This window comes from Pseudonaja textilis, chromosome 4, assembly GCF_049901715.1.
Source record: "Pseudonaja textilis isolate UNSWEBS1 chromosome 4, rPseTex1.2, whole genome shotgun sequence".
Classification (NCBI taxonomy): Eukaryota; Metazoa; Chordata; class Lepidosauria; order Squamata; family Elapidae; genus Pseudonaja; species Pseudonaja textilis.
Window position 1 is genome coordinate 16,200,789 of NC_141993.1, and position 27,432 is coordinate 16,228,220.

Below are 27,432 nucleotides of genomic sequence, written 5' to 3' on the forward strand. Positions count from 1 at the left end.
TTTCCCCCACATGCAACTTTTTATATTTTGCTCACAACAAAGAGACTCTCTCTGGGTTCTTGTGCAAGCCCAGACTTTATAATGGTTTGCTGCAGGGAGTCCTCAGTTTAACAATGACAATTGGGACTAGGATTTCTATTCCTAAGTGATGCAGTTGTAAAGTGCAATTTCACCCGACCACGTTGCTTAGCAGCAGCAGTTCTGACATTTCCTGGTTGCCATCTGTAAGGAAATCCCACATTGTCATTAAGCAAGGATGTCACATGGTCATCACTTGAGACTTCCTGCCAGCTTCCCCATTGACTTTGCTCATAGGAAGCTGGAACAGAAGGTTGCAAATGGTGTCCAGGTGATTTCCGGAAGCTGTGACATCATCATAGCAACCTGGGTGCCAAGCACCCAGATTACAATCACATGATCACTGGGATACTGCAACAACTAATCCTTCATGGATCTGTCATAACTATCACTCATGCAGCACTGTTGCAAGTTTGAACGGTTGCTGAATGGGTGATGGTTAAGCGAGGACAACCTGTATTGGTGAACTCAACCACCGCATGTTGGTGGCGGTGGCAGACAACGTTGTCATAGGCAGTTAACAGCTGGGATATCCACTTCTTTTCTTCTTCTTTTTTTACAGTCATGAGGCAACATCAATAAGAGCTAGTAAGGAAGGACAGACAGTTGGAAGATACTGAACAATTTTCTTATTGAGATCGTTGCTTTGTAGCAGTAGAAACACAGTGAAACTAAAAAGCTGGAGAAATTTGAAAATCAGCAGCACTAGTGCTGGTCTCCCTGCCAAAACCGTTAGCGTCACATCTCTAACAGGATGGGATATCTCTTGTTTGCCTGTCAGTGGCAATGCTAACATAGTTTTGAAGGAGGAAGGTTGAGCGAAAACTCCCTTTACAGAATAACAGAATAGCAAAGTTGGAAGATACCTTGAAGGTCTTCTAGTTCAACTTGGAAACCAAACAACTAGAATGAATTAGACAATTAAAATTAGATGAATCAGAGAATGAATGAGAGCGTCAATCCTGAATGGATTACAAAACAAATTTAGAGCTGGAAATACAAACCTTATTGTTTTACAAAGAAAGAAGGCACTAAAAAATTGGACAAGGGAACACTCTTTACAGTATATATTTTCCCCTATATATGTATGTATGTAGATACCTTGCTCTTAATGCGTATTTATTTTAAGGACCAGTTCAAATTATAATATTAGAATTTGTATGTTCTGGTCTTGACCCAGTCTACTTTTACTCCTAAGTGGGAATCTGTAGCACAAATATTTATTCCTCCAGTTCAGTTAAATTCAAAATGGAAGCGTGATGTGATGCCGAATCAGATGTAGATCAGTATTGGCTGTTTTGTGGAAGGTTGCTCCCCACTTGTGAGGTATCGCTTACTGCCTGGTGTAACTGGTGTATTTTTATAGAGATCTTAATGTGCTAGGCTGTGTGTCTTACATTGGGAAAAACTATTGTTCTTCGATTGAAAGCAATGGGAAATGGAAAAGAAAGGACCTTTGGTGGCTTGGAATGTTAATAAATTCAGGTCCTTGAGGGAAATGAAAGTCACATTTAAAGAAATGGAGAGAAATCATCTTCATCACATTAAAATTTTTGCTGAATTCTTGCACTATTCAGAGAAAAGAGAAAGGAAAGTAGTCCTCAGTTAACAACAACAATTGGGACTGGAATTTTGCTGTCAATCGCAATTTTCTGAATGGGACAGTAATCAGCCCAGCATTAGTTTTTCTTCCTTTTCCTTCTTAAAAATAGAAATATCAGTAGCTGTTGCAGTGTTTCAAGCCCCTCTTCCAATATTGTGTAGGGCTAGCCTACTTGGACTCCAGAATTCCAGATGACCACTAGATGCTAGCAAAGAGTTAGCATTTTATTTTTTATTTTACTTGTTCGTTTATTTATACTATTTATAGAGCCACCCATCTTTCAGTCAACTGGGCAGCTCCTAATGTCTGAAGTTTTACAGCACAAATATAATAGATCTAGGATTTCAATCTCGAGAAAAACAAAATGCATTATCTGTGAAAGAATAGTTTATTCCGAAGCAAACATTATAAACATAGTGACATAGTTTCCTGTTTTATAACTCAGAAAAGCCTTGGAAGTAAGGAAAGGATTTGCTTTGCAGAACTTAAAACCAGAAAAACAATTGAGGTAAAGGAGAATCATTGAAAATTGGGAAGTAAAGGTAAAGGAGTCCCTGTGGATTTTACTTGTTAGTCATTGCCAACCATAGGAGGAGGCAGTGCTTATCTCCATTTCAAGGCCATTGAGTCAGAGCTGTCCGAAGACATTTCCAGGGTCATGTGGCTAGCATGATGCCACAGAGTGCAGTTATCTTCTGACCAAAGTGGTACCTATTTATTTACGCACATTTGCATGCTTTCGAACTGCCTCAAACCTGGGCTGCTGGCTTTCTAGCTAACAAGCCCAGCATCTTAACCACTGAGCCACTGCACTGCCAGATGATAGATATATAGATAGATAGATAGATAGATAGATAGATAGATAGATAGATAGATAGACAGACAGACAGAGGGAGGACAGGACAGACAGACAATCCTTCTCACCCAAATTCTTTTCCCTTATGAATGATTAAATCAGGGTGATAAAATTTGGCTTGAATTTTTTACTAAAATTCACACTGAAAACCTACCAAATTTGAACCACAAGCAAAGAAGTTGTGTTTATTTTAAAAGCTTTACAGTATCTGAGAAATGCCTTCTACCTTTTTTCTCCTAATATTGTAAAAACCAGCAGTGTTGTCTTTGCAGATACTTTGAAGAGAGTTTTCTGTTCAAGGGCCTCTAAGAAAGACGTACGGCAACACAATGTTGTTTTCACATGCTTGCCTATTGAAAAGAATCTGGTACTTTCTTTCCACACCCATTAAACAAGGCAGTGTGTCAACTCATAAAAACATTTATATGGTACAATAAATAAATCTTATAAAGACAATAATAGATAGAAATATTCAAAAACTGAAGCTGATGAAAAATATCTAGAATCAGGTAGATTAAAAAAAGCACTGTGTTATTGTCTGGACTGTAGAAAAATCTATAAATGGGGAAATAGCACATGAAAGCATCTCATCTCAAGACCAATGGGGAAGAGAGATGTTGATAGCAAACGACATAAAGAATTTTACATAAGAATTAGACACACATACACACACTTCCAGTTGGCATGAAAATGGATGCATGGCATTGCATAATACAAACATCCCATTTTTTTCTAATCTGGGATTATTTTGCTCCTTCTAACATTCATCTGCTATCAGTTAAGATCGATTATTGCTAGTTGATCTAACACGGATATATTTCTTAAGGCGAGATGTTAACTTCAACTTTGTCCTACTTCTCAGACCTGAGATCAGGTCAGTTTCACTTCTCCTAGCAACTAGTGATACTTGGATGACTTAATAATGTCTCCAGGAAAAACCATGTCATTTGTCATTTGAGATTTTTGAGTTACTCAGTGATTCACAACAGTAACTTGTGCATGCTGAAAGAAAAACCGAGTTTTTTTTTTCATCATTCTATGCAAAAGCTAGCGTTCAAGCGAATGCATGTGTCATTTGATAGAATAGTCTGCTTCCCAACTGCAGCTATTCAGAATGAAAACTATATATTCAAAAATCACTTCCCTAAATTAAATCCCAGTTGTTTTAGTCATGCTTTTCCTATGAAAAACTTGGGGATCTGTGGCTAAATATGAACTGAAATATTGTTGTAAATAACATTTAGTTCCTAATAAGTTCAGATCGAAAGCTCTCTTACTTTCTCTATTTTTATTAATTTCCCAAATCTCTGGGTGTAAGAAAAGGGAAAAATATATTTGAACTTCATCCTCAGTTTGGGTTTTATTATTCTTAGTCTTTATACTTCAGCTTTATAAGAAATTAGATTCCTAATGTTGACCTAACTTGCCTATGGTTATAGCTCATAATTCTGGTGATTAAATTACATTATCCAGGTATTTTTACTTTGAAGCTTAATAGCCACTCTTAGTCTCTCCTTTAAAAATGATGTATGCCATAAATTTATAAGTAATTAAGGATATTAAAATAACATTATTACCTCCATGACACTTTAGATCTACTAGTAGTTACTTGTGTTCTATTATCATGTTTTAACTCTTTTATTCTTTCATGTTTCATGTTTTTTGTTGCTTTCAAAAATGTTGTTTTAAAAAAGCAGAGTTGAACTGCCCAGTAATAGGAAATACACTGGACTGTGTGTGTGACCCATCACAATTTTTACTGGGACTCCATTTAATGTATCTGAATGAAAGTGGACCATGTTTGAGATATTATTTGATATTTAGCTATATCTGAAGTTATAAATGTTTCCATCACCAAAAAAAGGCAACAACACCAAAAATTTGCCTCCTAAAATTTTAACCTCTAGTCTCATTTTTTTCAGTCTTGGTTTTTGTTTTTTTTTTCTAATTATGATGGTAACCCTCTTATTCAACAATCAAACTAGGCTCATGTAACATTTTCATCACTTTGGGGCCTTTCCAAAGCACTGTAGAACTTCATTGGTCAAAGGTCACCATTTCAGCTGGTGCATGGAGAAGGCAATGTATTATTCGAATCCAGAATTCATTAGTCTCCTCCATCAAAGTAGAACATACATAGACAGTCCTCATCTTGTGACCACAATCGAGCCTGTTGCTAAGTGAGACAGTTGTTAAGAGCTTTGCCCTATTTTACGACCTTTCTTGCCACATTCGTTAAGTGAATCATTGCAGTTATTAAGTTGGCAACACGGTTGTTAAGTGAATCTGGCTTCCCCATTGACTTTGCTTGTCAGAAAGTTACTGCAAAGGTCATAAATATGAACCAGTTGCCACGCATCTTAATTTTGATCACATGACCATGGGGGGGGCGGCTTGGCTGCGATGGTCATAAGTGTAAAAAACAGTTGTTGTAAGTTGATGACTCCCTGTATTAGTTTTCTATTACAAGTTTGATATCAACCTGGGTTGCCAATATAATAGGAACAGAAGCTTGGGCAAGTGATGGAGAAAGTAATGACAAACAAGATTCCATGTTTACTAAATATTTCCTTTCCATGCCCTAGTTTTGAAGACATAAAGCCAAAACATCTTATATCCCCCGTTCTTCCGACATAAGGAAGCCCTTTAAGCATTCACACAATCATCAGCCTGCATAGGAAACCCAAGGTCATGATGTTGGAACTGTTATACATGGATAATGCAAATGGGGAGGCTTAAAAATATGCTCGCAACTATTAATGACATGGATTTACACACCCGTCCTTCCATTGCAGACCAAAAATGACAACTATCCATAACCCTGGTTTTATTGTAAGACCTCTTCTGAAGCTGATAATGCCAACAGTCCTGTGCAGCTCTCTTCCTGAGGGAGGCACGATTACAATTTTTATAACTCTGAGTAGGGACTGCAAAATGTTTTAACCCTCTCCTATCACTTAAATCAGGGGTCCCCAAACCTGGCCACTTTAAAATTTGTGGACTTCAACTCCCAGAATTTTCCGAGAATTCTGAGAGTTAAAATCCACAAGCCTTAAAGTGGCCAAGTTTGGAGTTCCCTGATTTAAATTAACCTCTGCAGCTATAAGGTCATGTGTGTAATGCTTTATTAAGGCCTTTTACAATCACTGTGGGATTCCTTTTTCTGAGCCTATCCTCATCCATCCAAAAGAAATACTTTCGTTTTCTGGAAAATACCCAAGGGAATTTGCTCTGAAATGCTGTTGTCACCACAGGGTTGTATGTCTAATTTTACTCAGGATAAGAAAGCAAAGCTTAGGGGGGTGTTTTGCTCCTTTGCTTGCTGAAGTATTTATCGAAGTCTGCATCCTCACAGTTCTGCTCCAGCCACCAGCTTACATTACATTCAGTGTCTGTTTTTTTTTCCCCGTTGTTGTTGTAAGTGCCATCACCTGTCTTTGAGAGCGAAGTTTTGTTTTATGGTTAGCACATGTTTGTCTCTGGTCACGGCTTCACTCACCTCTTGTTTCCCCTCCTCACCCCTTCCTTCTTGCCTTTTGTTAACCCCTCCCTGTCTGTCCAGGGCGCTTCAGGTTTAGACGGCAGGCCTGGCCCACCGGTGAGTGTCATTTCTCCGATTCCCTACGTTCCTGTTCCCTGATGCTGTGATTTGTCTCCTCTGTCCTGCCATAATCATATTTGTATCACTGTCTTTCCAACAACAACAAAACTAGAATAGAACAAGGGAAGTTACTTGCATTTTGATGCTCAACAACAGTACAGTGCAGTTTCACATCCAAACAAGCCCACAAAGTTCCAAGGATTTGTGATAATTGGCCTCTTTATTTATCCGTGTAATTATATTATGTAAAGTATCTATGGAGATTCTCAATCAGCCAGTCATGGTTATCTCAAAGATGCTTTTTCAAAAGGCAGCTGGGCTTTCTTTCTTATTCCTTGAAGACATTTTGCTTCTTATCCAAGAACATTTTTGAGAAAGCACCTTTGGGGAAGTTGTGTAAAATACAAGTGAAACCTTTGCATGCAGTTGTTGTACATGTGATGTACCTCTGTTGTCCTATTGTCAGCTGTCTATTGTCTTCTTTTTTTTTTCCTACCCATTAAAATCTTGCTTAAAGCATCTCCACCCATTTGTCTGGGCCAAGAGAATGCGCTGGTTATGAGTTGTATGAATGAAAGCAATTCTGTTACTCTTTCATTTCAAGCTACTTAGAGCCTCCGTGCTCTGTATAGATAGATAGGACTCTTAGAAGTAAAACCACAACCATCTTATTTTGCCAGATGTCAAATTTGATGTCCTACCCTGGCAAGTGACTTCAGTTTCATCTACGTCTAAATTGGGCAATGATTTTGAATTTTAATCAGTGGATCTCATGTAAATTATGGGCTGGTGGCTTAACAATGGTTTGGGCTTCTAGTCTGGGTTTAGCTAAATTCACACCACCAGTTATTCTCCAATTGTTATTCCTGCCCCCCTTGCTCACAGACAAATGGTAAATATGAAAATTATGTGAGCTGAAGAAAACACTGCTGGGGGGGAAATACAGGTTTCTTCTTATTATGAAAGTAATAAATAAACCTTGTTTTATGCAAAAGTTGGTAAAATGCAGGATATGCATGAGGAATTAGAAACTAAATATAGCTAAAATATATTGGAATTATTGACTGTGTTGATGGGTTAACTCTCAAAATACCTGTCTTGAGTTAAAAACTCCTTTTTATTAATCAGAATTTCAATCCAATAGATTAATCCATTTTCTCCCCCAAAGGATTTCCAGATTCTTCAAAATGGACAATTATGTCTATCAGGTTTCATACCAGTTCACACAGTCCCTATAAACTTAATATTTTTTTTAAAAAAATGCAAAATATTTGTATATAACTGATAAACTATGTATCACTCTTTTATAACTGAATGCATTTGTGTGTTTTTTTAATGCTCTTTGGAAGGGAGCTGTGGGGTAGAATATATTGTTGTTACGTGTATTATTATGATATAATAATTATATGTATGTAAAGATATCTCATTGATTGCTTACCCAATACCTACCCCAAATTTTCATGTCTCTTGTTCTTGACATTTCTGGTTCCGTTAAAGTGAAGTTAAAGAAAGTATAGCCTGAAACATTTTTTTTAAAGTAATTTCTCTTCCCCCTTGCTAACTTGAAAGCCTCCAGTGCAAAGCAACTGAGTGTAATATGCTACAGTGCAAAATATTTGTAACTATGTATGGGAAAGACCTTGGAAAACTGAGTCAAGAGGTAGCCTGCAGCTGGATAATGGGAGGAACAAGAACGGAATGGGATGACTCACCACAACCAACCCATCATGGGAAAACTCACTGCAGGACAATTCAACAATTCAATTTAAGCATTTAAGATAATGAAAACATTATTTTAATTTTTGTCATTTCCTTTTCATTTGTCCTTCCTTTTGCATTATTTCTTTAATGGTTCTACTCCACCATTTTCTTTGACAGTACGGTAACTTTTGTCCCATGGTGAGTTGCCTCGTGGTGAGTTGGCCAGGGCAAGTTGTCCCATAACTAATTGGCCGCAGTGAGTTGGCTGCGCCAAGTTGGCTGTGGCGAATTGGCCATACCAAGTTGGTCTTGCCAACTCGTCCTGGACCTGTACAAGAGGCTCTGAAGAGATTCTCCCAAGTTTCTATAGCTGTAAAGGAGAAAGATGGTAGAGAGACAAATGTCCTTTTAGACTTGCAGCGTTCTATTAATGTACTTTTACAACAAAGTAGGCGCAGCTCTTTTCTGATGTTTCCTGTCTGGGCTACATCTAGTAAGGCTGACATCAATCTTGCAAGTCTGAAAGTACATTTCTTTAGACTCAGCGCATCTCAACTCTCTTTCAAGACATCCCTTCTTTGCCAGAAGCTAAGCTGTACATCTGTGAATAGTATTGCGGGGAGGAAAAGAAAAATCCTACTGAAGAATTATTTATTTCAACAGAGGAACCTTTTTAATATTCTCAGTGAAATCAGAGAAGCCAAACAGTAGTTAATAAGAAGCTTTAGTTTACCAGGGAAGCGTTTAAACAGTCATCCTTCCCAGCTGCATCTTGAAGTGGTACAACCAGGGAAATGTAATTATTCTGATTTTACAAACTGAACCAGAAGATGGATAAAGCTACCGAAATTCAATTTAAATTTAAGAATGCTTGACTATTAAAAAAGAAAGAAAGAACGAACTTGTGAGCTAGCAACAGAGTGTTCCCATTGGGTGTTTGCTCTTTCCTGCTTTAGTGAAGTAGTGCATAAATAGCACCTGGTGAATAGAAGACTTGAACATGGATGAGTCCTCCTTATGGTGCTGGTTCTGTTAATATAATTGCAGTATGCTTTCAGTATGGTTCTCCATCAAGCTGCAAGATGAATTTCTTAGAAAAGAAATGGGTTAAAATTTTACCTGTCTACCACCCAACTCAATTTTTCATAAAATGGTGACAGATTTCAGCTTTGTTGGCAATTGAAGCTGACGGGATTAAATGTTTCATCTCATTAACTAAAGGGCTGTCATTATACTCTTAATCACTCAGACAGGAATCCTATTTTTATATATAATGTAAAACTGTTATCTTCCTTGACTCTAAAAAGTTGTAGTGAATAGCTAAAAGTGAATAGCTTCCGTCCTCTTAGTTCTTCTTCTGTTGAGGAACCACCATCTTGTCCAGCTTGAAATACGTTCGAATAACGGGCTTCATATATTTATTTTTACCCCAAAAATTCAGGGTACTCCAGGACCAGCAGGTGTCCCAGGACCAGCAGGACCGAAAGGAGAGAGGGTGAGAAATCTTTTATAAACAAATAACTTAGAATTCAGGTACATATTTTAAATAGGACACTAATGTCATGCTTAAAATAATGATCCTGTATGATCCTTACAATCGCCAGAATTGACCAATAATGGGAATGTTAATTTAGTATTCTCTGTTACCATTTCAGAGATGCCTACAGGCTATGAGGAAAAAAAACTAATAAATCAAGATAGCAGTCACAGTGGTCTAATTCAGGGGTCTCCGACCATGGCAATTTTAAGACTTGTGGACTTCAACTCCCAGAATTCTTCACCCAGCAAAGTTTTGCTGGCTGAGGAATTCTAGGAGTTAAAAGTCCACAAGTCTTAAAGTTAGCAAGGTTGGAGACTTCTGGTCTAATTGAAGCTCCCCTCCTTTTGATGTATGTCACACATAAAAACAAGTAGCGCTTTGATTGCATCATTACAGCCACCATCTTGAATTTGGGAGGCCAAATCCTTATATACTCCAATCCCTTTCTCTGTTTATTGAATAAGGATTCAATAACGTCTCAAAGCCCATAGTAGCTGGCAAGATGTGATATAATGAAAACAGAAATAAGAAAGTAAAGACATTAGGGAATCAGAGTTTTTGAACTCATCAATCAGCAGCTAATATTCACTGTTATGTTTCCTTTCCGCTGCATAGCTGGGTATGTTCTGAGGCAATGTATGGAGTCAATACTCAGAGAAGGAATTAATAAATTGAAACTTAATCCAGATAAGGACAGGGGTGCTCAAGAAATAGTGTTTTGCTCTATGCTACCTGGAATGTTGCATCTCAAACAGATTTCTCACGGGTGAATAATTTGGGTGAACAATCCTTTAGAGGACAGCTGTGATCAGAGATATTACCCCAGTATGCTGATAATACCTAGCTGCATTTTTCAACCCTAGGCTACACAGGTGAAGTTGTTAACGTATCAACCCAGACTATGCAGACTATGTGGGTCTGGATGGGGTAGAATTGTAGATGACCAGGCAGAGGCCAAGGGCAGGGTCAAATATGTCATCAGTTTGGAGTCACTGCACTCCATGAATTCCATTGATTCTTATCTAGCACTAATTTGCCTTGACCTTTTGGTCGTTCAGATTCTTGTGTATGGGTAGCCTTTTGAACTCTATCCCAGCTCCTAGTTTATCATGCTTGATAAAAATAGATTTCATCTCAATCCTGATGACTGTGACTGTTTGGCCTCCCTGGGTCAGGTACATTTTTATCATTGGTATTGAATGGAGCAGCACTTCCCCATTCAAGACTGGTGCACAACTTGGGGGTTCTTTTGGACTCAAAGAGCAGATTGTCCCTGTGGCCAGAGGCCCTTTGCACAAGTTCAATCGTGCCCCCCATTTCCCTTGACAAGGAAGCTCCTCGGACAATTGCTCATATCAAAGCCAACTCACGATTGAACTATAATTGCAGAGGTCTTCAAATTTGGCAACTTTAAAACTTGGTTTTAAACGCCGGGGAATTCTGGGAGTTGAACTCTACAAGCCTTAAAATTGTCAAGCTTGGAGACCCCTGGACACTTGCAATGCATTGGACACAGGACAGTCCTTGAGTACCATCCAGAAGGTGCAACTTGCTTCAAACTGCAGTGTCATTTCTATTACACAAGCTATATTGGTTACCATTTGGCTTCTGAGTACAATTGAAAGAGCTGTACTTGTTTATTTTATACAGTATATTGTTGCTTATAGTATGGTGTATTTTACCACATATTCGTAAATTGCCTTGAACTACGAGCCCAGGCAAGATAGAAATATTTTTCTAGAACTGAACTGGAGATGTGCTTTTTGTTTTACGATCCAAAGCAGGTTATTTCTGTAAAACAGCAATGAGCAAGTGACAGGCTAGGATTTACTGTTAGAATTTGTTATTCTGCAGTCCAGACAGTAAGGACATCTGACTCAAGCTGTATTGTACAGCAACAGCAAAAAGACAACTGTCTCCCACACACATCTAAAGGAGATGGAAGGAAGTTTATGACCAGGAACTAAAAGTGGCTCTTTTATATGTTTTTGTAAAGGGACACGGTGTCTCAGTGGCTAAGACTCTGAGCTTGTCGATCAGAAAGGTTGGCAGTTCGGCGGTTCGAATCCCTAGCACCACTTCATGGAATGAGCTCTCGTTACTTGTTCCAGCTTCTGCCAACCTAGGAATTCGAAAGCATGTAAAAGTGCAAGTAGAAAAATAGGGACCATTTTGGTGGGAAGGTAACAGTGCTCTATGCGCCTTCAGGCATTTAGTCCTGCCGGCCACATGACCACGGAGACATCTTTGGACAGTGCTGGCTCTTTGGCTTTGTAATGGAGATGAGCATCGCCCCCTAGAGCCGGAAATGACTAGCACATTATGTGTGAGGGAAACTTTTACCTTTACCTATATGTTTTTGTAAAATTTATCTATTTGTAAAATTGATTAGCTGCCCTTTTATTTTTAACCACAAGGCAACTCTGGGTGGGTTACACTATTAAAAAAAAACCTGTACAAAACCTAATGCTATAAATACAATATTATAAAACAGGCAGATAATCAAACACGCTAAAAGATGGGGAGGGGGTAGAATGAGAAGGGGAGAGGGTGGGATGTGTTGTTGATCTATCAACCATGCCCAAGGTGAAAGCCCTCCATTGGCCGCCAGGCCAACTGGTGGAACCAGGTCTTTAAACTCTTGCAAAAGGTCAGGAGGGTTGCAGTAGAAATCACTCAGGGCGGGGAGGATGTTTCAAAGGGCAGGCGCAGAAGAGGCTCTTCTACTGGACCCCACCAAGAATCTCCTGGCCAAGGGAGCCCATAGCATGCCTCCTTTGCTAGCATGAAGTGAGAATGGGCCAATCCCAGTGGCATTAGACAGTCCTTTCGGTCAGGGGTCCCCAGCCCCTGGGCCATGGCCCATTAATTACCAGGGCTTGAGCTGTTTGGAATTGGGCTGGTGCTGAGGGGCAGGGGATGGTTTTGCTTGAGCAACAGGCAAGTATATGCATGTACACATTTACACGAGTGGTGTGTGCACGTGCCGACCACTCACGGGAGTGGAGTTCCATGCACGCTTGTCCATTGCTCACATAGAATGATGCCTTCCCCGTCCCCACCAGTCCTCAAAGCCAGAAAGGTTGGGGAACTCTTCCTTAGGTAATCTGGACCCATGCTGTTCCGGACTAGCAGGCTCGAAAGGCTGCAACTCTGATTGGCCCGCGAATAGCAGATCGTGATTGGTCACCGCAGACTGATCCGATTGGCTAGTAAACGGGCTGCTGCGATTGGCCCTGCCAAGAGCGGCAAACTCAAATCGCTTTCATTGGCTGCCTAGCCGCAGCCAGCCCTATATAAGGGGCTGCTGCGGCTGGGATTCTCCGCTCAGATCTGAAGTCACTAATAAAGAGCTGTTGTTGCTATCTGAGTCTTGCCTCCATTTCTGAACCATCCTCCCAGATCTAACACATGCCATGAAGGGCGTTAAAGGGGATTACCCATACCTTGAATTGAACCAAAAAGCAAACTGGCAGCTAGTGCTGCTCGCAAAGCAGTGGTGTTACATGAACCAACTTTGGGGCCCCAAGAACTACCCATGCCACTCTATTCTGCACCAGCTATAGCTTCCAAATACTCTTCAAGGGTATTCCCACGTAGAGCGTGTTGCAATAGTCCTAGTGAGAGATGAGTAGGGCTTGAATGATTGAATGCAGGGACTCCTGATTCAAGAGCGGCTGCAACAGGTGCCCAGTTTGAAGCTGTGTAAAGGTTCTCCTAGCCGTGATTTCCACCTGCTCTTTTGAGCAGGAGCTCCAAGTCCAAGAAAACCCTCATCAAGTTGTGGACCAGATCCATCTGGAGTAGTGCCACCTCATCCAGCACTAAAGATGTCAATGTCCCAGATATTGGGGTTCTGTTTTACCCAATGCCATTTGGCTTGCCAGGGTTCAGTCAAAATCTGTTGTCCTCCTACCATTCATCCCTCCACAGCCTCCAGTCACCATGAGAGGGAAGCAACTCTGTGACATTCCAGAGCCACAAACACTCTGATATTTATCGTCAAAACTCCTATAATTGTCCCAGTTTCCAAGCCGCTATTTTTCACCTAGCTACAGTTAGTACAACTTACAATTGTTAAAAATTAATTTATGAATAGTTGAACCCTCGCTGATGAAGAGACAACCATACGCTCCGTTGAAATCCACAACTATTTCAGTCTTCCTAATTCTCTTTCAGGGAAATAAGGGAGATTCTGGTTCTACAGGCCCGATAGGATCAGCAGGCCTTCCCGTAAGTATAGAGCCAATATTCCTCTCAGAAGATTTTTCTTTTTTAAAAAAATATATTTTTATTAAGTTTCTTTTATTACATCATAAAACTTCATAGTTTCATCAGCGTTCTTGGCATCTATACAGGTTCTTGGTTTAAATATCATAATACATTATATTACATTTGTCTAATATTAAATAATAACTTTAACTATAATTACTATTCTTATATCTTTGTATAATTTACAAATTTATATATTACTCTCTTAAGGATAAATTTCTCTCCAGTTAAATTTCTAGTCTTGTTTCTTGGTTCTGTTTGTTAACCATTTATACCAATTATTCCAAATTTTAAAAAATTCAGAGTCATCTCTTTCAGTTTCAGTGTTAACATATTCATCTCTGCGCTTTCCGTTACTTTATGTAACTGAAGATTTTTCATTTTGTGTTAATTGGATCCTACTGGGATGTCTTTTTTGAACATGCTAGAACAGGATGCTGGCTGGGGAATTCTGGGAGTTGAAATCCACACAGCTTAAAGTTTGCCAAGGTTGAAGAACGCTATACTAGAAGCTTTCAATGCTCTCCCTATAAACAAAAACAATAACAATGTTCTGCTTTATTTGCTAAGAAATTGTAAGGCTCAAAAAGGGACATTTTATTTGCCAAATCTGCTTTTATTTAAATTCCTGAATGGGGAAAATGTTCATGCAGATAAGCCCACAAGATGAGAAATCAAAATTAGGGAAGGATCCCTTTTGGAGTACTAGGGCAGAATACCTGGGGAAATATAGGTTATTAGAGGGTACATTTTCTGGATCTTCACAAAAATTACAGGTTTGAGGCAAATGGATGATGAGTTTAATTCTAAATATATATAAAACATAATTTTCAAAGTTGTAAAAATATATTATAGGGCTTTCAAGGACCACCGGGTGAAAAAGGAAATCGGGTAAGTCTTCAATCAAGCTTGTCTTTGATCTTTTAAAATGGTGGAATTATTAATTTTTATGGCATAGAATAGATAACATTCTAATAAACTGCATAGGTTTTCATGATTTTTGACAATCATACTGTTTGGTTAAAAAAAATAAAAAGTTTGGAATAAGTTTCACCAATGCCTTCGTTAAACTTAAAATTAACTTGCAATAAATATTTGTTGGCTAATTAGACATGTAACATGCCTTGGTTCATCTTCATCCTGTTGACATCACACATTAATCATTCTACTTCTAGTTATGTTCCATAATTTCTTCTAGATATAAATGCAGCCTTTAATAACAGAATGACTTCCTACTAAATAACCTAGCAACACCCTGATGTTTTTTTAGTTGGTTTTCAATTTGTATAGAATTTGAAAATACAACTTCCAATCTTTGTTAACTAAAGCTTGGGTTTTGTTCCAACAAATTGGTTGACTAATGAGACTTTGGGTGGAATCAGATAAACCACCATCCAGCTGGATGATGAATCTGGAAGGAAAGAATATGTTTAATTGTAATAAGCCATTGGGAGAAATTAGACGTGTTTTAGCTATGGCTCATAACGCAAGAGGAGCGAAAATGCAAAGGCATTTACTAGGAGCAAAAATCCAAAGCCTCAAATTGTAGCCTGTCTGGGTGGTATGTTTACAAACGAATTAGATAGAAGGATTTGAATTATTAGACCCAAACACCTACCATGCAGAAGTAGTCACTTAGTCTTTAATACTGAAGACATGTCCTTAGTCTTTTTCACATCTTAATGTAAAAAAAAAAAAGTTGCTAAAAAGCCTAATGCTTAGTACACATCCATTAAAGAAAAAAAAAAAAAGGCAATATGTAGCTTCTCAGAAATGCAGGCATCTAAATCTAGAAATGTAGACATTATCCTGTAATTCTGCACTCATCCTGCTGGACTGGTTCAGTATCTGTGAAAGCTGCATGAAAAGCTGGTGAAAAAAAAATCCCAGCTAGTTCCAGTCCCTTAATTTGACCCTGGTACTCTTTCCTCTTCTTCGTGGTAGTTTTAAGTTCTACCAGGAGAAAAGCAACCAGAAGGAACCAGCAAAGGAGACTCAAATCCAGTAGCAGGTTCTAATTCTTACCCCCAAATTGTTATCACCTGCAAGCTGGGCATTTCTTTTCTGCGGTTCCAGCCCGTTGATACCTCTTGAAGGATCTGGTAATCGTCTTAACGCAACGCAGTTGAGACGATTCGGTCCACATAATAAGTGGAAGGGACAGCAGAATGTTCTTGGAGCAAACCAACTGAAAAAATATCCGTGCTTAAGTTATCCGTTCAAGTGGAATTTGTTGATTCAATTTGTTCTTTTTTCTTCTCCTGTCTACTTGTGTGTTTGCGCGTGTGTTTTTTCCTTGCTTCCACAGGTCCGCCTTTGTCCCCCTTATCCCTTCCTGCTCTTCTGCCTTTTCTCCTGAGTCCTTCTTCCTCTTCCTGCGCAACCCAGTCTGCATTTTCTCCTGGATTATCCTTCCTCCATGCCAGCGTTTGATCCTCGGTGACCTCTCCTTTCCCATCCATTTTTTTTTCTCCCGCCAGCTATTTGTTTCGATCCCGATCATTTCACCCCTCCAAAATTAAAAACAAAGAGGGGGGAAAATCTACTTCAATCTAATTTTATGTTGTCATCTAATCCTTATACCAAGTACTAAATGAAATTTCCTTCCCGGCAGTCCCGCTTACATTATATATCCACAAGCACGCTATCAAAACTTGCATATGTTACTGACATTCTAAATTGGTCTAGAAAGGGAATATCGTTCTCTTACTAAATATTGGTCCTTGGCTTGATGTTGGCTCTGTTCAAAATAGACTGACCTCAGAGACATTGGAGGTAATTTTTCAGCTTTATACAGGAAGTTGGCTTCAGGCCCACAGTCTATTTTTATCCCCTTGAGGTTCAACTTCAAGAAGTTAAATAGGACACCACAGATTTAAATTGCTTTGCTAACTTGCCTCTCCTGTGAAATCAAAATCACAATAGGCCCTGGCTGCCCATCAGTTTAAAAACTGATATTTGGGGCTTTTTAAAATAACAGTTCAGCACTAACATTAGCTTGTATTCTTTTCAGGAAGCAAGTCAACTTTTAAAATGCCTTTTACATTTCTTGAAAAAATAGGGCTAATATCAGTAGTTGATCTGTCCAATTAGAATTGGTCCATACCACTGGTGGGATTCAAACAAATTTACTGCCGGTTCTGTGGGTGTGGCTTGATGGGCGTGGCAGGGGAAGGATACTGTAAACTCTCCAGTCAGAGGTGGCATTTGCTGGTTCTCCGAACTACTCAAAATTTCCACTATCAGTTACCCAGAACTGGTCAGAACCTGCTGAATATCACTCCGTACTGAATATGTGCAAATCAGATTGTGGGGTATTTAAATGGCCCAGTTAAATGGCCATCCACCAATCTTATGCAGCAGGAAATTATACTTGCATAGTATTTGGTGTCCCCATTGCCAGTCTCCATCATGCCAAGAACGGAATGGGACAATTCACCGCAGCCAACTCACCGCGGCCATCTTCCCACAGCCATCTTGCTACGGACAACTATCTGTGGCAATCTTGGCACAGCCATTTTGCCATAGCCAACTCGCCGCAGGACAACTCCCCATGGACCATTCCTGGTGGGATAACTCAATGTGATAAATGATATCTGTCAGTGTTTCTTCAACATTACTTCCATTTTTGTCAATGGAAATAATGTCAAAGAAATAGTCACAGCTAACATTTATCATGTTGAGTTATCCCACTTGGAATTGTGCACAGTGAGTTGTCCTGCAGCGAGTTGGCTGTGGTGCATTGTCCTGGCGCCAGTTGGCCATGGCAAGAGGGCCATGGTGAGTTGACCGTAGCGAGTTGTCCTAGACCCTGTCAAGAAGGTCCTGGTAAAAGTCGTGTTCTTCCTTTACAGTATGCAGGACACGTTAAGGAAATGGACTGATGGTTTCTCTTCCTCCAAGAAACTGATCAGCTGATGAAAAAAAATGTCCACCAGTCATTTACCCTTAATTTGAAATGAAGTTAGGATAAAGAAGAGGCACAAATATAAAACGATAGTCTTGGGAGAGACCTTGGAGGTGTTTTAGTCCAAACCCCCACCCAAGGCAGAAGACCCAAGGCAAGCAAGTTGCTGAGGGAGGCTTATCTGTTCATGTTTGGCACATAGGAGGCAATGTGATAGCACAGTATTTTGTGATCGCTGCTCCCTCCCTCTCATTCTCACTCATGGGATTCCCGAGAATCAGGCTAGATAGATTTGTCCTGGGAGAAAAGCGCATCTAGAAACATATCCTTGCAGTTGTTGGTTTTTTTTTGCTTATTAATGACCACCAAGGGAAAAAAAAAAAAGACCAATGACTCCCATGAAATCAGATCATTGATTACCTCCTTGGGTCTTCCTTAAATTAGAAGCTCCCACCAAATGTAAGAGAATGAATGCTGGAAAAGCACAGGAAACTATTGGTCCCCTGGCACAGCTTTCGAACATCTTGGCCTCGCTCTCACCATCTGACGAGTGAACGTGGGAGAGCAAATCCCTTTTCCTCCTTCTAATCTGAAATGTTTAAACGCGGCTTCAAAGGGCACTCCTCTCAAACGCAAAAGTAAAAATTCCCCAGTGTTCATGCAAAACCGTTTCCTGCAAAAGCTTAAAGAATTAAGCCTCCGGAGGGACTGTTTGTATCATGTTATATTTTGTTTCTATAACTCAGACGTGGATTAGATGGTCCATTTATGTGTATATTTCTTTTTTAATAAACTATTATTCACAGGGGGAAAGGGGCAAGAAAGGCTCTAGGGGGCCTAAAGGGGATAAGGGAGACCAAGGAGCACCTGGATTAGACGCACCTTGTCCATTGGTATGTTTCATTTTTATCACGCGTATTATTTTCAACTAAGCCACCTGGGGGGGAAAAAGAAGGAGTGAAGGCATTAGTAGTTTGTCTATGGAGATTCTCAATTATCAAGGTCCTGGTTGTCCCAGGGGTGTTTTTTTAAAAAGGCAACTGGTCTTTCTTATTTTTTTTTCTTCCTTGAAAACATTTCAATATAAAAAAATCTTCTTGGATGAGAAATGTTAGTTTACTTTATTGCCATTGCACCTCGTACAACGAAATCGAACACCGTCTTCAGTGCACGTCATGAGCATGAAAATAAACACAAACACGCATCCTTCACACCCCAAACATTGAATTGAAAACCCCTGACACCGCACCAACACTGCACTATACAGCAGAATTCAACAGAGCTACTGCCCTGGGATAGAAGCTGTTTTTCAGTCTGTTTGTCCTTGTTTTTATTATTCTGTACCGTCTGCCAGATGGTAATAGTTCAAAAAAAGGGTGCCCGGGATGAGATGGACCTTTGAAAATGCTTTGAACTTCCTTAAGGCAGCGGGAGCTATAAAACTCTTCCAAAGAGGGGAGAGGGCAACCAATGATCTTCTGGGAAATGATGTTAACCCTCTGGAGTGCCGTCCTATCTGCCACTGTGCAATTGGCAAACCACACAGAGGTGCAATAAGTTAAGATACTCTCTATGGTGCAGCGGTAGAAGGTCACCAGCAGTTTTTCATTCAGTTTCTGTTTTCTGAGAAGTCACAGCAGGGGTGGGATTTAAATTTTTTAACAACCGGTTCTGTGGGCATGGCTTAATTGGAGGGCGTGGCTTGATGGTCATGTGACTGGGTGGACATGGCTTGGTAGTCATGTTATTGGCTGGGTGTGGCCAACTCAATATCACTCACATCGAGGCACGCATCTCCTCGCCTGGCCTCTCATATACTGTGGGGATGCTGCAACAGTCATAGGTGTGAAAAATGGTCATAAGTCACTTTTTTCAGTGCCATTGTAACTTTGAATGGTCACTCCACACAAGCAAAGTACCAGCAAAGAAGGGGAAAAAAACTCCAGAGACATTCCTGAGGCAGGAAATCTAGTCCTGCCAAGAATGTAATAAGGGTTAACAGAAGCAGTTTCTGTAAGCAACACCAGAATGTTTCCTTCCTGCCTTCCTTACAGGATTAGGCCAGTAATTTCTTCTAACAACCAGTTCTCCCAACTGCCTAGAATGTTAACAACTGGTTCTAGCAAATAGGTGCAAACTGGAAGAATCCCACCCCTGAGTCTCAGGTAATATAATCTCTGCTGGGCCCTTTTGACCAGTGCTGCAATGTGAGCACCCCTGGTCAGGTCCTCTTTTATGGTAACACCCAGAAACTTAAAACTGGCCTCTTGCCTCACTCAGTCTCCATTGACAAGCAAGGACTGGATGTCTGATCTGTTCCTTCTATAGTCCACTATAAGCTCCTTGGTCTTATTGGTGTTGAGGACCAAGTTATTGTCTCCATACCACGAAAGCAACCAGTCCATCTCATCTCGGTAGGCTGACAAGTGAGATGCTTTCAAGGAAAAAAAAAAACCAAGAAAATCCAGTAGCCTTTTGAAAAAGCACTTTTGGGCACTAGTCATTGATTATATTACAAGACTGACTTTAATCATCTGTATGATTGGATATGGAAAGAAATATAAATGAAGTTTTTGTAACACCTGGATTCCCCCCCAAAAAGTAGAAAAACGTGAGCTTTCTTCACTCGCTTCTTTAAACATTAAGGCCAGTTCATCCTCACAATGCGATTTGAGTGTCTTAGCTTGGCTAGGTGAATTATGTTGCACTGTTGTGTCATGATACAATATGAAAGTTGGGCACTGCAGTTGGATCTGCAATATGGTCAAGTCATCACTTGAGGCTGCAGTTATTGGATGAACGTGCCTAAATCACAATCTAAAACGCCTTCTTTTTTCCCCATGATCATTTAATAAATGATGCAATTAATGTATGGTTGATAAGGATGTAATGCACTCAGTTTATGATCCCAGCAGACAACAAAAGGATCATGGTGTGAAGAAAAGGAGAATACTCTTGACGTAAAACTATTTTATTAATGGTCTTTTAAAAGACCCCACCACCACCACCACATACTCCTATTTAAAGCTTAATTTCAAACATGGGCCACTTTATAGAAATTTTTACCATTGGTTCTTTACCTTCTATATCCAGAAGGAAATCATATTTTTACAACTTTTTACAATTAAATAATACTTTCTGGTTATTCCAGAAAACAAAACAAAAGTGGCTTATCCTTTTTTCACCATGATATACCAATATCCTGTGGCTGTAAGCTAAGTGCATTTAGTACATAATTGTTCACAGAGTTTCTCCACTCAGAAAATGCAGATCATCTACACTGACCAAAGTAATTCTAGTGGTTGATTTCATGAACAGGGACTCCGAGGTTTTAAAGGCGAGAAGGGTGAGCCGGGGTTACCAGGGCTGGACGGGCTGGATGCCCCTTGCCCATTGGTATGGTGTTTCCTTCCCTTTCCTGCATGTTCTAGATTGTGTTGGTTCACCTGCTCTTGCCAAGTCTCTTTCCTTTCCCTTCTGGCTGCTTTCCAGATCATTGATGCTCAGGGTGCTTCTAGGCAGATATTTTTATTATCTGACCCTTCAACAGTCCTTTTTTAAATCGAGATAAAAGATGGAAGCGGGGGGGCGTGTTATGAGTCTTCATAACACGCAAGGGTCTTATGAATCTTCATAACAAGCAAGGGTCTTATGAATCTTCATAACAAGCAAGGGTCTTCAAACTTGGCAAGTTTAAGACTTGTGGGCTTCAACTCCCAGAATTCCTGAGCCAACGTGACTGGAGGTGGAATTCTGGGAGCTGAAGTCCACAAGTCTTAAACTTGCCAAGTTTTAAGGAAAAGCAAGCAAAGATTTGAATGGAAGATGAGTGTCAGAATCTCCCTTATGGATAAAGTATAATTACACAGCAAACATGGGGCCAGAAGCACCCCAAGCATCGTGCTTGACTGCTTTGGAAATGACTTAGTTGCTACTACCATTTTCCTTGCCCTACAAGAGTCAATCCTGGATTTTAAAAGCTTCAGACTTGCTTTACTTCTTTCTTAACCTAACTCTCACAACATTTCTTGTTTACTCCTCTAAAACCTTCGTCTGCACCCAAAACACCTGGTTGATCCAGATGGAGAGAAGAGGGCTCTTTGAAAACCCACCAATCCCAAATCATAAATTTGATCATTTATATCATTTGTTCTTGTTCTTATTTATGGGAGCAGTTTCCAGTCAAGAACTTCCTCTCAGAGGTGATAATATCAAATTATTTTATTAAAAAAATCTGTGCTGTCTTTCACTCATGCAAGTAAGATCTAGGACAACACTTGGATAAAATAATTGTAAACAAAATACCATGAAACATAATAAATAAATAATTTTGATTATTTTTCCCGAGTGTTGTCCTAGCTAGATCTTACTTAATAAATAAACTGACATAATAAATGTTACTTGTGTTTAGCTTATTTTGTTTTGAAATAATCTCCAGGTGTTCTGATAGGACGGTTAACCCTTTCTGCACCAACTCTTACTGTGTTATGTTGGAGCAGTTTGCTTCATTTGGGAATAAGATCCCAACAGCCATTTGTACTATTTATTTGGGGGGTGAACACAGGGAAACCATTTGGTTTACTTTGTTTTCATAAAAATGGGAAGCCTCCTTGAAGTGACAGAAACACACAACAATAGCAATTGTTATAGAAAAAATCCTGTTGCTTTTCCAATCTTATTTTGAGCATTGTTTGGCAAAAACATACAATATTGGATAATTCCATCTTCCCTTAGGGGCATATTTAAACCCATAATCATCCATGTAAGTTTTTAAAATACACAAATTAATTGAACGCACCATTGCATAGGATATGCATAGGGTAAATGTTGAACAACATATGGAATATAAAATGGATCAGATTAGCTGGAAATATTACTGAGAATCAGATAAGGTTCTCAATAGCACTTTTAGCATGGAAACAAAGAATTTCATCAAGGAATCTGGATTAAATTCTCAAATTCTAGTTATTTAAAAGCCTAACCATTTTTGCTCATTCTGCATACACTGTAATTTAAACAATTAATGTTTGCTTTGGGGGCAATTTTGGAAATCACATCCTGTATGTATATTTGCATGTATCTGACTGAATATTTTGATTGTCACAGTGAAACCTCAAAAATGTTCAACACTTCTAATTTCAAGAAATGAAAAGTCTGATATTTTTAGGACTAGTTCCAATTACTTTGTTGCCAAATTTTCTGTAGGATAATCTACATTTATTGGTGTTATTTTGTTAAAGACATACATATATATCCATCATTCATGTAGGTCCAGAAATACATTTTGTAAAACAAAACAAAACAAAGCATTAAGAATGACAGTTTTTTCTTCTTTACATTCTTAAATTAATATGCTTTCTGACTCAAGCATGCCAGCTACTTAACATTTGCCTTGCATTCTGTGCAAATTTAGAGATTATGCTTTTTCAACTTAATTTTTCCTTTTTACTACTGTATGTTTCCACTCCCAGCCTTTGCAAAGAAATATACCTTTGTGACCATATCCTGCTGTTGATCCCTGAGTTGTAACCCCTGTCACACTCTCTAACTTTGGGGTTTATGTGCAATGCACTATATAATTCATTCCCATCAATGGGATCATTGTACCAATGGAATCTGCTTCCACTTCTTAATAGAACCGTAGCGGTTGAATTTTACAGATGTGAACATTAGAAAAGTGTTTGATTTAGAAAGCACCCGATAATGTAAAGGCCAAAATCGTTACTTAAGATGCTTCCATGCAAGGATTATTGCACCAGCTCTGGTCCTCTGTAATCCCAGGATGTCCTCAGCAGCGTTTGGGATTGGAGTCAATTTATCTCAAACTCAACCACAATGTATTTGAAACTGCCACACAGCAACCTTTCTCTTTTGCCTTTTCCTGGAAATCACGTAAGTATACGGAAAAAAGTGGACAGGCTAGTTCCCTTGAGTGGAATCTCTTCGTACCACACATATTCTGGCAAGGATTTTAAAGGAGAATGGGAACTTGAAGGTTTTACAGCTCTCCTCACAAAACCATCTTTTTATTTGAGAAGGGCACACAAACAGATAAATCCATACAACGTGAACGTTGTGTTGGTATCCACATATCCATTGCCCTTTCAGGAGTCCCTGAGTGTATCTTCCCTCTGCATTGAGTTATACTGGTAGTCCTCGACTTACGACCACAATTGAGCCCAACGGTTCTTTTGTTAAGCTCTCGAGATAGTTGTTAAGTGAGTATTGCCCCATTTTTATAACTCTTCTTGCCACTTGTTGTTAAATGAATCACTGCAGTTGCTAAGTGAATCTGTCAACTAAAAAGATACTCCTTTGGTCTTTTGGGCTGCCCGAAAAAGGGAGTGGGGGAAAACAAGGCATTCCTTAAATGCCTAGATAATCACCTCAGCAGCCCAAAGTTGTCGGAGCATAAGAAGGTTATTGGAGAGCATGATGGATGACTCTTGGAGACGGATGTGTCCCGTTGGACAAGTCACATCCAGGGGGTGGGGGGAAGTCCAGGGTCAAGGGGGAAATGTATGATGTAATTTAGTATCGGCTGCACCCAGCCACGTGCGCCAACATAGCAACCTCTAATAAATCAATTTACTCTTCTCTGAGATGCGGCTAGAGACTTTTGAATGGAATGAGGGTGGAATTGTTGGAGCCCTGACAGCCAGCCGATACTATATCTAACATCTGACATCTGGCTTCCTCATTGACTTCGCTTGTCAGAAAGTCACAAAAGGTGACCATTGTGACCTGGAAACACTGCAACCGCCATAAATGCGAGTCATTTGCCCACGCATCTGAATTTCAATCACGTGGCCATGGGGAGGCTGCAGCAGTCTTAAATGTGAAAAAGGGCCATAAGTCGCTTTTTTTTCAGTGCTGTGGTAACTTCAAATGGTCACTAAATGAATAGTTGTAAGTAGAGGACTACCTGTGCTCAGAAGCCTAACAAGGAACATTTGAAGGAAAGGCCTGATCTTTCTCGACCAGTAATAGCTCCATCCTTGAAGTGGTCTTCACAGCCATCACAGGAATTAATGGGAAGCCTTTCCGGTTTTGATGGCCCTCGATTTCACATACCAGTAGATCGTAGTGGAAGGCTCAACGTCAATTCAGTGATGGGGAACTTGGACGTGTGTATTTTGCGATATAGAACTTAGCATCACTTTGGCATCCACTCTCTAAGCAAGATGTATTTCACTAGGTCAACTTAATTGTTTTGCATGCGTGTACAGATTCTATGTTTATAATTTTTTCCCCCTGTTTTAGTCTCTTCCTCTGTCCTGATTGTATAATTCTTTCTTCTAGGGGGAAGATGGATTGCCAATTCAAGGATGCTGGAATAAGGTAAAAATTCCTCAAAGTATAGCATGTTATGATACTGGTTTTATTGCATGTTGTGAATATAGTAACAAATTCTAAAGCATGAAAGTGGTATAGCAACATATTACCTTTCTATTTAGTACCATAGGTATATGACAGTTACATTAAATATTACATGTTGATTAGGGCAAAATGATACAAAAAATTTTTCTCGTGAGATGCTACTCAACTTTTCGAACGAAGTTCATTAACTCTGGTGGGGATTTTATCTTCTGAGGGTGGTAGCAGTTCGGAATTCAGAAGAGAAAATTTGTGTGCCTCTTAACTCTCAAGGGATTCGGTGGCTCAGTGGCTAAGACGCTGAGCTGGTCGATCAGAAAGGTCAGCAGTTCAAATCCCTAGCGCCATGTAATGGAGTGAGCTCCTGTTACTTGTCCCAGCTTAGCAGTTCGGATCAGTGGTGGGATTCAAATTTTTCCACTACCGGTTCTGTGGGAGTGGCTTGGTGGGCGGGGCAGGGGAAAGATACTGTAAAATCTCCAAGCAGAGGTGGGATTTGCTGGTTCTCCAAACTATTCAAAATTTCCACTACTGGTTCTCCAGAACTGGTCAGAACCTGCTGAATACCCCACCTCTGGTTTGGAAGTATGTAAAAATGCAAGTAGAAAAATAGGGACCACTTTGGAGGGAAGGGAACAGTGCTCTATGAGCCTTCAGCGTTTAGTTATGCCAGCCACATGACCACGGAGACATCTTCAGACAGCGCTGGCTCACAGAGCCGGAAATGACTAGCATGTATGTGCGAGGGGAACCTTTACTTTTAAAATCACAAAAATGTCTGTTTAAAACAGAAGAGATTCCTCACAGATTCCAGAGTTTGAGTGTATAATTCAATATCACACCAACATTTTTTAACATTTAGAAAAATTTCCATGAATCTAATTATCTGTATTTAGATAGTATTATATGTAATACTATTCAAAAGTACCACAAATTCTCAGGATTATATTGTATGGATCAATGACCCCTTAATTTTTTACACCACCAACGGGATGGGTGATAGTAACATAGTTTTATATGTTTTTCTTTTGCAGTGAATATTCTAACCATGGACTGGCCTGTGTGTCTGTGTGTATGTTTGTGCATAGAATATTTATTTTTATACATTGTTCTTTTTTGAAAGTGCCAACAGATATGCATAAAATGCTGCATATTTTTGTACATACGATGCTACAATTCTGCTTTATAGCTGCCAGTTGCTTGTATAATTATATATATGTCGATAACCATGCTTTTTGCATTGTGGAATTCAGCTGCAATATTGGCATATTTGTGCACTCAAAGTAAATGCCAAAGCTTAATAAGCTATTGGATAAGGATGCCAGAAAGAACTATTCCATGTACATACAAAGACACAAAAAAATGCCAATGAGTGCAAGGACATATCAAAATACTATGGATCTTTATTATTAAAAGGAAATGAAATAGAATTTGTAAATAAATTCTATACTAGTATTTTAATGTGCAAAATGAAATCAATGTAGTAAGAGGTAACAGTGGCAATTCATCTTCACTTTCCCTTACACACAAAGGGTAGAAGCACAACATTGTTCAAAAGTGAGAATAACAAACTAGTCATATGTATATACACCCTAAAAAGGTTCCTAATGTCTTTAATGGGTCAAGATCAAGTCGATTTTTTCCTATCAGATTCTGAACAGAAGCACAATTTTTGATGCAAAATTACAGAGATCTTAAAGGCAACTCTGATCAATTTATCAAATAATGGAAATTTCTAGCATTTGTACATAGCTTTTCAAGAGATTCAGGAACTATGCAGAATGAGCCTTCAGAGGCAAGGACTAATCAGGAGCGACCCTGGTCCTGTGCTCCCTCCTCCACAAATTTCAATTTTTACAATATCCTTGTGCCACTGGGTCCATTTAATGCTCCCTTGAAGGAAATTCTTTAAGGGCAACAATGCAGAAAAGAAAAAGCTAACAGACACACCCTTTTCTCAGAGCTGGAGATATTTTGTAAAGAACTGGAAGGGAAATGGTATACACTGCTTTCTCCCTGCCTCATAATCTCAGCATCAGGCTAAATAGAATTTGGAAGGTTGTCATAATGGGTTAGGATTGCCATTATTAAGAGCCATAGTGGCGCAGTGGTTAGAAGGCAGTATTGCAGGCTGACTCTGCCTACTAACAGTTCGATCCTGACCTGCTCAAGGTTGACTCAGCCTTTCATCCTTCCGAGGTCAGTAAAATGAGGACCCAGATTGTTCGGGGAAAATATGCCGACTCTGTAAACCACTTATAGAGGGCTGTAAAGCACTGAGAAGTGGTACATAAGTCTAAGCGCTATTGGTATTGCTATTATTCAAAATGCATTCAAAGAGATTTGAGTCGAGGGAAATTTTGTATTGCATGTGTGCATTTCAATCCCAACAGCTCTAAGTGATCGCCATGAAAGATCAGGACTGTAGAAGAAACAGAAATTACACAGTATCATTTTCTTTGACTCACATAAACTCTTTCTAAAGCTACCATTTCTT

General features: G+C 39.4%; 1 protein-coding gene across 1 annotated transcript in view; it reads left to right on the plus strand.

The window, feature by feature from the left end:
• COL13A1 (collagen type XIII alpha 1 chain) overlaps positions 1-27,432 on the plus strand; it is a 128,208-nt gene that overhangs the window by 93,039 nt on the left and 7,737 nt on the right. The window contains exons 32-37 of the mRNA XM_087932127.1: positions 6,100-6,135; positions 9,281-9,334; positions 13,559-13,612; positions 14,507-14,542; positions 18,365-18,451; positions 24,861-24,899. Coding sequence (XP_087788253.1) covers positions 6,100-6,135; positions 9,281-9,334; positions 13,559-13,612; positions 14,507-14,542; positions 18,365-18,451; positions 24,861-24,899 — 306 coding nt within the window. The remainder of the gene's footprint in view (positions 1-6,099; positions 6,136-9,280; positions 9,335-13,558; positions 13,613-14,506; positions 14,543-18,364; positions 18,452-24,860; positions 24,900-27,432) is intronic.